General features: G+C 39.3%; 1 protein-coding gene across 1 annotated transcript; it reads right to left on the reverse strand.

The window, feature by feature from the left end:
• Positions 1-2,450: 2,450 nt before the first annotated feature.
• On the reverse strand, positions 2,451-3,704 carry LOC133731139 (receptor-like protein EIX2). Its single transcript, XM_062158586.1, has one exon. The coding sequence runs from the start codon at positions 3,702-3,704 to the stop codon at positions 2,451-2,453; it is 1,254 nt and encodes a 417-aa protein (XP_062014570.1).
• Positions 3,705-12,556: the final 8,852 nt, after the last annotated feature.

Consider the following 12,556-nt stretch of genomic DNA (forward strand, 5'->3'; position numbering starts at 1 on the left):
CAGGATAATCACCACTATATGGTGGGAAGATTACTATCTCGTAATCCTAATTCTGCTGGTTTGGTTGGATCTATCACCACCATCTGGAGGATGAGGCAAGGGCTCTCGGTGCAGGCTGTGGGGGAGAGATTTGTATTCCAATTTGATCGCGAATCAGATCGGAATAAATATCTCCATGGCAGTCCCTGGTTTTATCGCAATGCCATGCTGGTCGTTGCACCTTATGACAGGGTGTCTCCCATTGATTCAGTTCCTCTTCATACCATGGAGATCTGGATGGCGGTTCGTGGGTTACCTCCAAAGCTACGAAACAAGTTTGCCTTGTCTATGATTGGATCTGCTACTGGGGAGGTCGTGAAATTTGATCAGGTGGCTTTGTGCCGCAATGATGCAGAGCAACGAATCCGACTGATGATCGATACAAGACGTCGTTTTCGTTTTTATCGTAAGTTTTCTTTCTCGCCTGTTATGGCGGTGGATTTGTCTTTTGTGTACGAAAGGGTTAAGGGGTTGTGTAAGAGTTGTGGTATGTTTGTCCATGATGTGGAGGGCTGCGATCTACTTTTTGTTAAGGAGCAGGAGGCTTTGCCGGATGGAGTTCCAGTTGGTGACATGGCTGACCTGTCAATTGCGACGGCAGCTGAAGTGTCCCGTCCTTCTCCAGCTGCTAGGGTTTCTGGAGTGGTTACATCTTCTAGCCAGCCCAGAATTTCGGGTGATCTAGGGTTTCTAACCCAAGATGTAGCAGCGAAGGCTCTAAAGCATAGGAACCAGGCGGCCTTTTTCTCTCATCTGACTGCTGGTTTTCAGGCTTCAGGGCTGATGAAGAGTGGGCCTCGATCAATTCCATATTTGGCAGCTACTGCAGGGGGGAGCTCACTGGTCATAAAGGACAAACAGAGCTTACTCTGCTGAAACCCTGGAAACGACTTCCTTCTACTCCGACACCGGAGTTATTAGTTCATGAGGATATTGCTCTGTCGCTTCCTCATGAACAAGGCCGGCTGTTGATCTCTCCAAAGAAGACTAAATTGGGTCGTCCCAAAGGCTCTAGGAATAAGCACAAAGCTGCGGCGAAGGAGGTGGAAGTGAGCAAGCCCCGATCCAAAGTGAAGGGTCGGAAAAGATTATTGAAATTGCTAGTGGATGAAGTGCAAGGTGAAACCAGTTCTCTGGACACACCTCTGGGATCTACAGATGGGTTGGGTTCGTCTGAGGGCTCAGCGGGGAAGCATAGGGTGGGTGAGGAAGATTTGTGTGTCCTCCCTAATCCACATGGGGGGGCTGTTGGTGCTTCGATGGTTGAGGATGTGACTACCTCTTCCAATGGTATTATTTCTGCTTGAGTGAGAAAGATCGACGAGAGAGAGATTGCTTCTTGGGTACTTTATTTTTTCTTGGGGTAGTTTTTTTCTCTTGTTTTTGCCCTTAATCCTGAAAGGTGGGTGTGCGTAGTGGTATGCTTGTTGTGAGTGTGCTTTTGATGTGTACTCTGTGTGATGGCTTTTTCTGACTGCCTTTACAGGCAAGTCATCATTGTACTGCTTGCTGAATTGCATAATGGATGACCTTTTCAACTCAAAAAAAAAAGGGTAATACTTTAGTACAGGATAGCTTTTATTTTTCTACACCTAGCTTTCTTATGGCTGCAGTAGCAGCTGAACTCTCTCCCTTGTAATCTTTCTTTTTTCAATAAAGGGTTGACCTCCTTCCATCAAAAAAAAAAAAGAGGAGTAACCTCTCAGACACCTCAATTTATTAATTAAAAAAATGTAAATGACAACAGTGAGAGACCTAACCAAAACCTCCGGAAGAAACAAACAAAAATGAACAATTTAAAGAAATCTAAATTGTGGAAAACCCATAACATCACTCTCATAATAAGACAAAATAAAATGAGGAGGCACATCCCACCATACTAACTCCGATAAAGATGTTCCATGATTCTATTACCTTATTCCCTTCTCTATATATGTGTGAAGATTTGAAATTCATTTGTGAGATCTTGTATAAGCAATTTAACCAACATACTCAAAGTTGTCAAAACACAAATGAAGGAGAGCGAATATAATCAAGTACTGTAAATGAATCTACCTCTAGCCATCTCTATATATCTAATCAGTTTTTTTTTTTTTTTTTTTTGGGGGGGTGGGGGTTGGGTTGGGTTGTTAATTTCATTTCTATGTACCTTCTAATTATGAGAATATAACATTCAAAAGAAGGAAGCGAAGACAATGTTATGTTTTTCTTCCTGCTGAATATCATACTTGTAAATTGCATGTATAGCTACAGATAATCAACTAACATATATATGCACACACTAGTATACTGAACAACAAACAAAAGCCCGAGTCTGTAAATACTAGCCGACCCATGATGATAACAAATGGCCCAGATCGACCACCATCAATGCAGCAACATACATCTGTTATTTTCTCTTCCTTTTCCAATCATGACCGTCTTCGAAAACGAGCCACCTTCAATGCAATTGCCAATGCCACTTTATCTTTTATGTGATCAAAAAATTGAAAGTAGGCATACCTCCATGAGTGCTTCACAAGCAATGTGCCACAAACTCCCCAAAAACCAAGGATGAAGCCAAGTGTGACGCTAACATAGTAACCAAGCTTTCCAATATCATCTTTATCTTTATGGTCTCTTCCATCATCACCTTGATTCATCGGTGATGGTGTGTTATCTCCCACGCACTTGGTTAAAAGAGGAAAGCCACACAAATATGGATTGCCCATGTAAATGGATGCCTCATTAACTGCTTGTAGCTGATTGCTTGTAGGAATCCTTCCGGACAAGTTGTTATAAGACAAGTTCAAGTGAGACAAGAAGGTTAAAGAAGACAAACTTTGAGGAATCACTCCTGAAAGGTTGTTGTTGGAAAGATCAAGAGTTTCCACCTTTATCAGATTTCCAATGTTTGAGGGAATGTTTCCATTAAAATGATTTCTCGACAAGTTCAAGGTACCTAACTCAATGAGGCTGGTTATTTCTTCAGGAATTTCACCTTCTAACTTGTTGGATGAGAGATCAATGCTACACACCAAACCGAGAGTTGTATCGTACACAAGTTCTCTTCCTTTCAACGTCAAAGTGGTTTGCTGAGGATAAGTAACATTATCATAGGGCTTACCAGAGGAACTGGTACCATGAACCAAAGAAGTCAAATGGAACAAACACTTTGGAATAGTCCCTGAAAAGTTGTTGTCACCAAGGTCTATGATATGAAGGGATGGCAGATAGCACAATATGTGGGGAATATGCCCGCTCAAAGAGTTTGATCGCAAACGTAGCATTTGTAACTTGGATGATGCATTTGATCTTGTGATTCTTGTCCACAATGGTATACTTCCTGTAAACCTGTTGTCCCCAAGATCAATACTCCTCAAAGCAGTGCAATTGTGGAACATAGACGAAGGAATTTTGCCTCCAAAATTGTTGTTGTTCATCTTTAACATGACAAGTGAACTTGGCACACCCATTGAACTGGGGATATTACCAGACAGATTGTTTTGTGCTACATCTACAACAAGTATATTGCGCCAAGCGCTCCATGCTTGAGGGAATTCTCCATGCAAGTGATTGGTATTTAGGGAAAGGAGTGACAAATCTTTTATGTTGCAAAGAGACGGTGGAATTGTACCGTTAAAATGATTGTCAGAAAGATACAATTCTTTCAAGTTGGGAAACATTTTATCAAAATTGAAAGGAATATTTGACCCGGAAAATTTATTGCATTGAAGATCAAGGAAGGAGGCAGGAGTAGACCAATGTGGCAGTGGGCCTTCAAACAGATTATGACTTAAATCTATATAACCCAACTTTGGAAAATTTATTTGGAATGTAAAATTTCCATGGATTTGGTTATAAGATAAATCCAAATGTTTGATGTGGGAAGATACCTTCAACAACCATTTCTCTGGTATGGACTCCGAGATTTTGGTACCGGCAACAGTGATATAGACTAGTTTAGTCTGAGATTGAAGCCATACTGGGAAGGCAGGACCTACCGTGCAGTTTAAAAATTAAAATATGGTTTGGTTCAGGTTTTTTAACATTAAAAATTGAAAGCCAGTTCAAAACCTAACCAAACCATTTATGAATTGGATTGGTTTGGTTTCTATTTTGCTTAAACCGCGGAATCCAAACCGGCTAGTATGTTTGAAATAATTATATATATATATTCATTTGTCCAATACGTTGTTCTAAATAAGTTTTAAATATCCAATTATAACTTTATTCTCAAATCATATACTACCATATTGAATCTAATGCCCAAAGGCCTAGAAGCCTAATATATAATCGCTATGATTACTTTGATCCTCTCATGTGATAATATCTCAATCTCTCATCCTCTAACCTTTAATACTACCGTATTAAGCTAGTATTGATAGCTAAGCCATCAAATAAGTGAATCACTTTGAATCTATTCTAGATTTTAATTTTTGGATTTGATTATTGTATTTTAAATTTAGATTATGCTTATTTAATAGAATTTTTATTATTCAAATTGAATTTTACAATAATTTTTTTCATAAATAGTATGTTAATATTATATAGGTTAAAACCGTCTAACCGATCGAACCAAACCATCTTTAATTGGATTGGACCGGATCGGATTAAGCTTATTTTTTCTAATAACCAGTTGTCCAAAATGCTTAAACCGCTCACTTTGGCATAGAGACGGTTTAGAGTCAAAACCGATCCAACCTAATCTGTGTGCAGCTCCAGTTGTACATACATTTTTGTTATATTAATGGACTAACAACTCTTGTTCAAAAAAAAAAAAAAAGACTTACTGAGTTTATAGAAGTTCAGATATATTAGAAAAATTATGAAATTTAAACCAATTCATTAAATCACGGAATTGAACTTGATCAATTTAAAATGGTTATTGAATACCCTCTTTTAAGTAGGTTTTATACTTTTATTTGATCCATTTAGACTGACAAAACTATTATGGTGTGCTTTGCAAATTCATTTACATATATACAGGCTTGGTAGATTTTCGATCAAGGGTTCTGGCATGTTGACCGTACCAAAATAAAATCAAGAGCAAGTAGAAGTAGTAACCAATATTTTGACGTGATGGTTGGTAGCTAGGCCTGAAATAAGTTTGAATAGCAGGCTAGCAGCTATCTGATTTATTTATTTATTTATTTTTATTTTTATTTTTTGGAGAAAGCAGTTGTCTGATTATACCAAGGTTTTCCTCCAAGGAATCAGGAATGGTTCAAGCATAACCGTAAAATTAATGGACTGACTACTTAAGATTAAATACTGAAATCAATTGATATTCAAAGTTCTTTTACAAGTTTCGAAATGCACCGAACGTGGAAATACACTTTCAACAAGGTATTATTCAGCATCAAAGTTGCTTGAATTAATCATCTGGCTGTCATCTTCACCACCACCACAAACAGCACCAACGGGCAATCACATAGAGAGCACCTGAACCAAAAGAGAAACGACGTACCCCATCAAGAAGGCAACAAATTCCCCAAACCACCTTCAGTGCATTTTATTCTTTAATTTCCTTTTCCAGGCAAGACTTCTTTTGCCAACGAGCCACTCTCAATGCAATTGCCAATGCTGCCTTTTTTTTTATGTTATGAAAGAATTGAAAATACGCATGCCTCCATGATTTCTTCATAAACAATGTACCACAAACACTCTAAAAGCTAGCCTATGATGAAGCCGAGTACAGCGCCAACGTAGATATCAAACTTCCCGTTCTCATCGATATCATCATCATTATGATCATCATCGTCAGGGTTAGTTGGTGCGAGTGCACCCGCCCCCGAGCAGACAGTTGAAACAGGAACCCCGCGCAAGGATGGATTTTCAACATAAATGGATGAATCAGTGAGTGTTTGAAGTTGGTTGCCTGAAGGAATTCTTCTGGACAAGTTGTTGTAAGACAAGTTCAAGTGAGACAGAGAGGTTAATGAAGAGAAACTTTGAGGAACCTGCCCGAAGAGGTGATTGGGTGAGAGATCAAGAGTTTCCAGCCATTGCTAGTTTCCAATCTTTGAAGGAATGTTTCCACTAAATTGATTTCTTGACAAGTTCAACGTGCCCAATGCAATGAGGCTGCTTACTTCGTTAGGGATTTCACCTTCTAAAATGTTCGATGAGAAATCAATGTTATTTACCAATTTTAGAGTCGTGTAATATACGAGTTCTTGTCCCTTCAGTGTCAAGCTGGTCCTCTCAAGATAATTTAACAAAAAAATACCTACGAGCGCCATTATCGTAGGCCAAAGCAATCAGATTATATATACAAACACTTGGGAATGGTCCCTGAAAAGTTGTTGTTGCCAAGGTCTATGATATGAAGAGATGGAAGAGAGCACAATTGATGGGGAATATGTCCGCTTAAAAAGTTTGATCGCAATCGGAGCATATGTAAGTATGTAACTTGGATGAGACATTTGATTTTCTCTGTAGAGGTATGCCTTCTGTAAATCTATTGCCTCCAAGATCAATACTCAACAACTCGGTGCAGTTTTGGAATATAGAAGAAGGAATCTGATCCCAAAACTTCTGTTGCTCAGCTTCAATACTTTTAATGAGCTGGGAACACCCATTGAACTGGGGATATTGCAAGCCAAATTGTTGTCTAATGTAAAATATCGTGGACTTAACATTATCTACACTTGAGTAAATAACAAGTTGCACTAGATAGTAGATACCTAATGAGATTGGTATGTCACTCATATGGTTAGGAATCCATTTTGATAAGCTTTAATGATCATTTAGCAAGATATGATAAATACAGAACTCTACAGATAAACTACAAGTGTGTTTGGACTCTTTTATGGGTAAGGCTCAAGCCATGCTTGTATAAATACGTGTAGAATGGTCCCTGCTCTCTCTGCGATCAAAAGCTTTAAGACCTGCCCCATAGAAGGTGCTTGAAATCAGAGAACAGCAGAAGATCATTTGGAGTTGCTTAGCTGCTAGCTCATTCTGTTGAATAGCTGACTTGCTGACATATATTCCTATTGCTCAAAGAAGATGGCCGTAGTTCATGAATCTGGTAAGTTCTAAAGCCTTCAGTACTAGTTCACTAAATTGTATTGATTATGTGAACGTTGCTGTGTTTATGATCTTGTGAAAATGATTTTGGGTGCTCATCAGGTTTATCATCTAAGACATCTACAACCAATATATGTGACCACAAACTCCATGCTTGAGGGAATTCTCCAGACAAGGGATTGCTTCTTAAAATAAGGACAAACAAACTTGACATATTGCATATAAGAGCAACTCCACCGGTTGCTTCTTGACTGGTCACCAACTAGGAAAAGCTGATGTGGCCGGTGACCATGGAGGGGAAAATCAGGTTTCCACCGGAGGTATTCTGCCCAGCCAAAAGTCAGCCTTTCTTGACCGAAGCCAAGAATTTAGTCAAGGCCCTGACTAATTCCTTGCCCAGCCAAGGCGTCTGCCAGCTCGGCCCAGCCCGGAAACGTGGGTGACGTCACTGGATGAGTGGAGAAGGAGACGCGTTGATCGACGGAAGTGGAGGACAAGCGCTGATCGACAGAAGTGTAGGACGATTTGCTCCGCCTGGGGTTGCTTCGATCTCGGCCTGGGGGCAGCGTTTGGGCGGGCTGACGCCACAGAGCGGCCGGACGAGGTGAGGTGACCTCGGGGGAGCCAGGTCCGTGGACGGAGGACGCCGGAGGAGGGAGAAAAAGGCGGGTCGGGTCGGACGAAACCCGCCAGGTCTGGGGGCGTGTGAGAGAGAGAGAGAACCGGAGGGGGGAAATGAAAAAAAGAAAAATTTTCGTCCTTTGAAACAAAATAGAATTTTTTTTTTTGCTTTATAGAAAATTTCCAGATTTCAAAAATTCATAATAAATTCATATGAACTCTGAATATTGTGTTCCATATATGCACAAGATCGTATCTACGAGCTCTACAACTTTCATGAAGTAAGTTTTCCCAAATTCCGAACGTATAAAAAGTCAATTTTCACGACCCCCTAAATAACGTTTGTTTCGAAAATAAAAATCGATTAGAAACTGAATTTCTCGTACAACAACTAAATAACGTTGTATTGTACTTATTCCTAGTTTTTCATTTATGTAAGAAAAAATCGATGAACAGTGAAAAATGAACAGTCTTGACTGGTCAAGAAAAACAACGGGTGGAAACCCATGTCCAGTGGCAGTGAACAGTTACTTGACTGGTCGACGCCTTGACTTTTCGACCTTGACATTTCTTGCTACGGGTGGACTTGCTCTAAAGGGTGGTATACTACCATTCAGGTGATTGTCAGATAGATATGTAAACTTATTTGGAAAGTTTATGATTTATGTAATAAAAATTTATGTATTTTTTTTGTTTTGGATCAAATAGAACTTCATTAAAAATAATGAACTGCATACATGGAATGATGGAACAAACCTTGCAACAGCCAGCTAGTAGTTGTTACAAAGGATTGACCACATTAGACTTCACACTGGAAATCTATACTGACACACTGATGAAGCCAACTAGGCCCCGACTCCTGACAAAGAAAAGGTTGACTAACTTTCAATGCCTCCTTTGCCAAACGTTGAGCAACCTTGTTGCCTTCTCGTTTTACAAAGTGGCTACTACAACTGGAAAAACACTGAAATAAAAACTTAACTTCGTCAATTAAATGACCCTCAAAACTATAGTCCTCTGAACTCTCTTGCAAAGCATTGATGACTGAGAGAGCATTTCCTTCAACTTCAATCCTGGTGAAGCCAACATGAAGCGCAAATTTGAGGCCGTGCAACAATGCCAAAGCTTCTATGGATCTTGGGGCGATGTTACCAATTTGTGGGACTGCCATTGCACCTTTCAACACACCTTGAGTGTCTCTGAAAACCACCCCCAGACCGCAAACTCCATTTTTTGTATCATGAGCCCCATCAAAGTTCATTTTAAGGTGCCCCGGCTGCGGAGGTTTCCAACAAACTTGGGCGTGGACTGCAGCTGGAGTCGACCTATGTTTCGACCCTCCCAAACTTACGAACTCATTCTGCCACTCCATAGCTGACCGTGCAACCTCTACAGGCTCCAAATTCTTTTCCTCGAACCTGGTCAAATTCCTGTTTCTCCAAATCCACCAGGCTGTGAAACAAAAGGTTTCCAGTTCGGTTCCAGAAGCTGTGGAACACAGCACAAAGTCCAGAAAAGTGGGCTCCTGCCACACTTTGCAAACTCTATGGAGAAAAGTCTTTTTCTACGTTTTGGGACAGTCCCAAAGTACATGCATCACCGACTCACTATGTCATCCACATTGCCAAAATCTAGAATCTTCCAGAACCTTCTTTTGTTTTAGGTTGGCTGTACATGTGTTTATACCCATGCAGTTAGCATATCGGCCTAACGATCATATCGTGGCCGTTTGATGAATGAAGAAATTAAGATAATCATTGGTAATTTGTAATTACTATTAATGATAATTATCTTGATTTAGAGGATAAATGCTTCATTAAGAGATTTTATCTCTTTAATATTGCATTTAGAGTATTTGTAACGATTAAGGAGAGCAGCTCACATATGCATTTATTGGCTAATTTGGATGAGAGAGGGAGTTAAATAAGCTAGCTGTTTGGTTGTTTATTGATAAATGATTCATAACATTTGTACATGCAGTGCGACTTTGAACAAAGAATGGAATGAAGGCAAGTACGTGTGGCATATAGTTGATTCACTTCCTTATTCTTCTTATGCTAGTTTAATTAAAGAAGCCGTAGGTTCATTGGATTACTGCAAACAGTTTGAGTTCAAGAGAAAGACTTTATCTCAGTTTGACCGTCAAGCAAGTTAACTTTCTCTATATAAAAGAAGCATTGATAGAAGACACTGACACACACAACTCCAGTCAAAACTCCATCATGGGTTTCCTTTTATTTTTCTTAGCTCCAGATTAATTCCATTGTCTTTTCAATTCTTTAGTTGTTGGCTCTACTAGTTCAAGTCATTTCCCTTCGTTTTTCTTGTAATCTAGTATTGATATTTCAATTGTTTCCCTTGTTACTTTTTTATAATAGTTGATAATTTTATTCTTCAAGCCATTTATTGTTTTCTTTTTCCTCTCTTTACTTTATCGCTATTTACTTTCCTGCGATTTACTTTATTGCTCTTTATTTTTCTGCACTTAATTTAGAGTTTACTTCCTTGCTCTTTTACTATCGTGTTTGTTTCTTGCACTAGGAGTAGTTTTAACATAATTGTTCGGTTACCAATCACTATTTGCGACTCGTCCATTGAACAACCCAAAAGTCATTGATCCAAAGGCATCGAACCCTCAGCCGAGATTGTTCCTTCCTCGGCTTTCAGTCTCTCGACGAAGTCAGAATACGCGCACGTCATCTACTACATCTACAATTGCACACTTGGCCTTTTGGCTGTGTGCTGGCACGCTCCGCAATCTACTCACCAAGAAGGACGTTTGTTCCTTGATCTCTCGGCTATCTAGGCCGAGGTGATTTTCAGAGCCAACATCTTTTGGCACACCCAGTGGGACGTTAAATATTTCTAGGCGTTGTTGATGGTATGCAATTCAATCAATTACGAACGAATTTTCATGAACCAAATTTTGTCTTCAACATAAAGCCATTCCACGATGCATATGAAAACGATGAGCCAAATTATGACCACAATGATCTTGAACTTGGGGGGCTCACGGACCACCATTTGGTAAAGCATGAGGTTCCTACACTTGAAGAAACCATGTATACTGATATGGTAATTGGAGACAAAGCCGATGTGATGATAGCAATATCGGCTAAATTAGAATTGAAAGTCCAAATTAATCACTACTTCGCTATGGGGGGGGGGGGGGGGGGGGGGGGGGGCTTGGGAATTTCGCCTACATAAAGGCTGGAGAGTTCAACGGTCATACCAATAAATACCCATGTTCAACACTTCGCAGCTGTAATCACTATGAAATTCATGCCGTGAACATAGGAAGTGTAGGATTTAAGATTAAACATTGGTGGTCACCTCCTAGTTGGCCATGATAATGATGTTCTATAATTCTCTTCTTTGGTATATTTAGATTTCAAAATAATAAAAGATGAACGAAAGGTAGCCGTATGTTGAACAGAAGAAGGTGTCCACGGTTAAGGATGGAAGTTTAATTTAGAGTGAGGAATGGTCGTGCAAGACAGGTGCAAAGAATATATAAGGTTGTAGTTGGGACTTATCCATGTTGACTTTTGTATTCTTATGTTTGATATTTCCTAACGGCCAAAGTCGTTAAGGCCGAAAAGGAATCAAACAACAGGTACTGCATGCAAATTCAACGGTGAAGCAAGAGGTCAAGGTTTTGAGGCATGGAAGAGCAATCCTGGTTACTGAAGCATAGTATATCCTAATTGCTCTAAGAAAAGTTCATGGCATAATTCAATTCCATAGTCATTTGTTCTTACATGTTCGGGCACTAGAGATGAGGTCCGCATAAATATTGAATGAGAATTTGATTTCACTTGGTGCAAATGGATTCTGGAAGCTTGCATGCATATTACCATATTAGTTTTGACTTCAGGCTTTTAATTATTTCATGATATTTGGTGGTGGTGATCTCTGGTAATACAGAGATTATTTGTTGATTCATGGCAATTAAGAAGTCCATGTACTGGTGTCAACGTCAAATGAGCTAACAAAAGGCATGGAGATGGATCACTAATTAGAATTTGGAAGGTTTCATTATATGGTTTAATGGTTCTATGGTTGCTTGCAATTACCTTTTGTTTGAGCCATAATTAATTAGCTTGACCAAGAGTTTCGAATCCAACAGATTCTCCACCATGATTCACCACTTATCACAAGTGGGTCAAGTAGAATTACAAGTTCAAGCGCTTACATTTCCTTAACCATTCGGCGATACTCGCCGATGCTCAAGAAAATGGGGGGGCTATGTTTATACCCATGCAGTTAGCATATCGGCCTAACGATCATATCGTGGCCGTTTGATGAATGAAGAAATTAAGATAATCATTGGTAATTTGTAATTACTATTAATGATAATTATCTTGATTTAGAGGATAAATGCTTCATTAAGAGATTTTATCTCTTTAATATTGCATTTAGAGAATTTGTAACGATTAAGGAGAGCAGCTCACATATGCATTTATTGGCTAATTTGGATGAGAGAGGGAGTTAAATAAGCTAGCTGTTTGGTTGTTTATTGATAAATGATTCATAACATTTGTACATGCAGTGCGACTTTGAACAAAGAATGGAATGAAGGCAAGTACGTGCGGCATATAGTTGATTCACTTCCTTATTCTTCTTATGCTAGTTTAATTAAAGAAGCCGTAGGTTCATTGGATTACTACAAACAGTTTGAGTTCAAGAGAAAGACTTTATCTCAGTTTGATCGTCAAGCAAGTTAACTTTCTCTATATAAAAGAAGCATTGATAGAAGACACTGACACACACAACTCCAGCCAAAACTCCATCATGGGTTTCTTTTTATTTTTCTTAGCTCCAGATTAGTTTCATTGTCTTTTCAATTCTTAGTTGTTAGCTCTGCTAGTTCAAGTCATTT

This window comes from Rosa rugosa, chromosome 2 (assembly GCF_958449725.1).
Source record: "Rosa rugosa chromosome 2, drRosRugo1.1, whole genome shotgun sequence".
NCBI lineage: Eukaryota > Viridiplantae > Streptophyta > Magnoliopsida > Rosales > Rosaceae > Rosa > Rosa rugosa.

Excerpts from the sequence above, each read along its gene's own strand:
- LOC133731139 (XM_062158586.1), bottom strand. The coding sequence starts at position 3,704 with ATGTTTCCCAACTTGAAAGAATTGTATCTTTCTGACAATCATTTTAAC.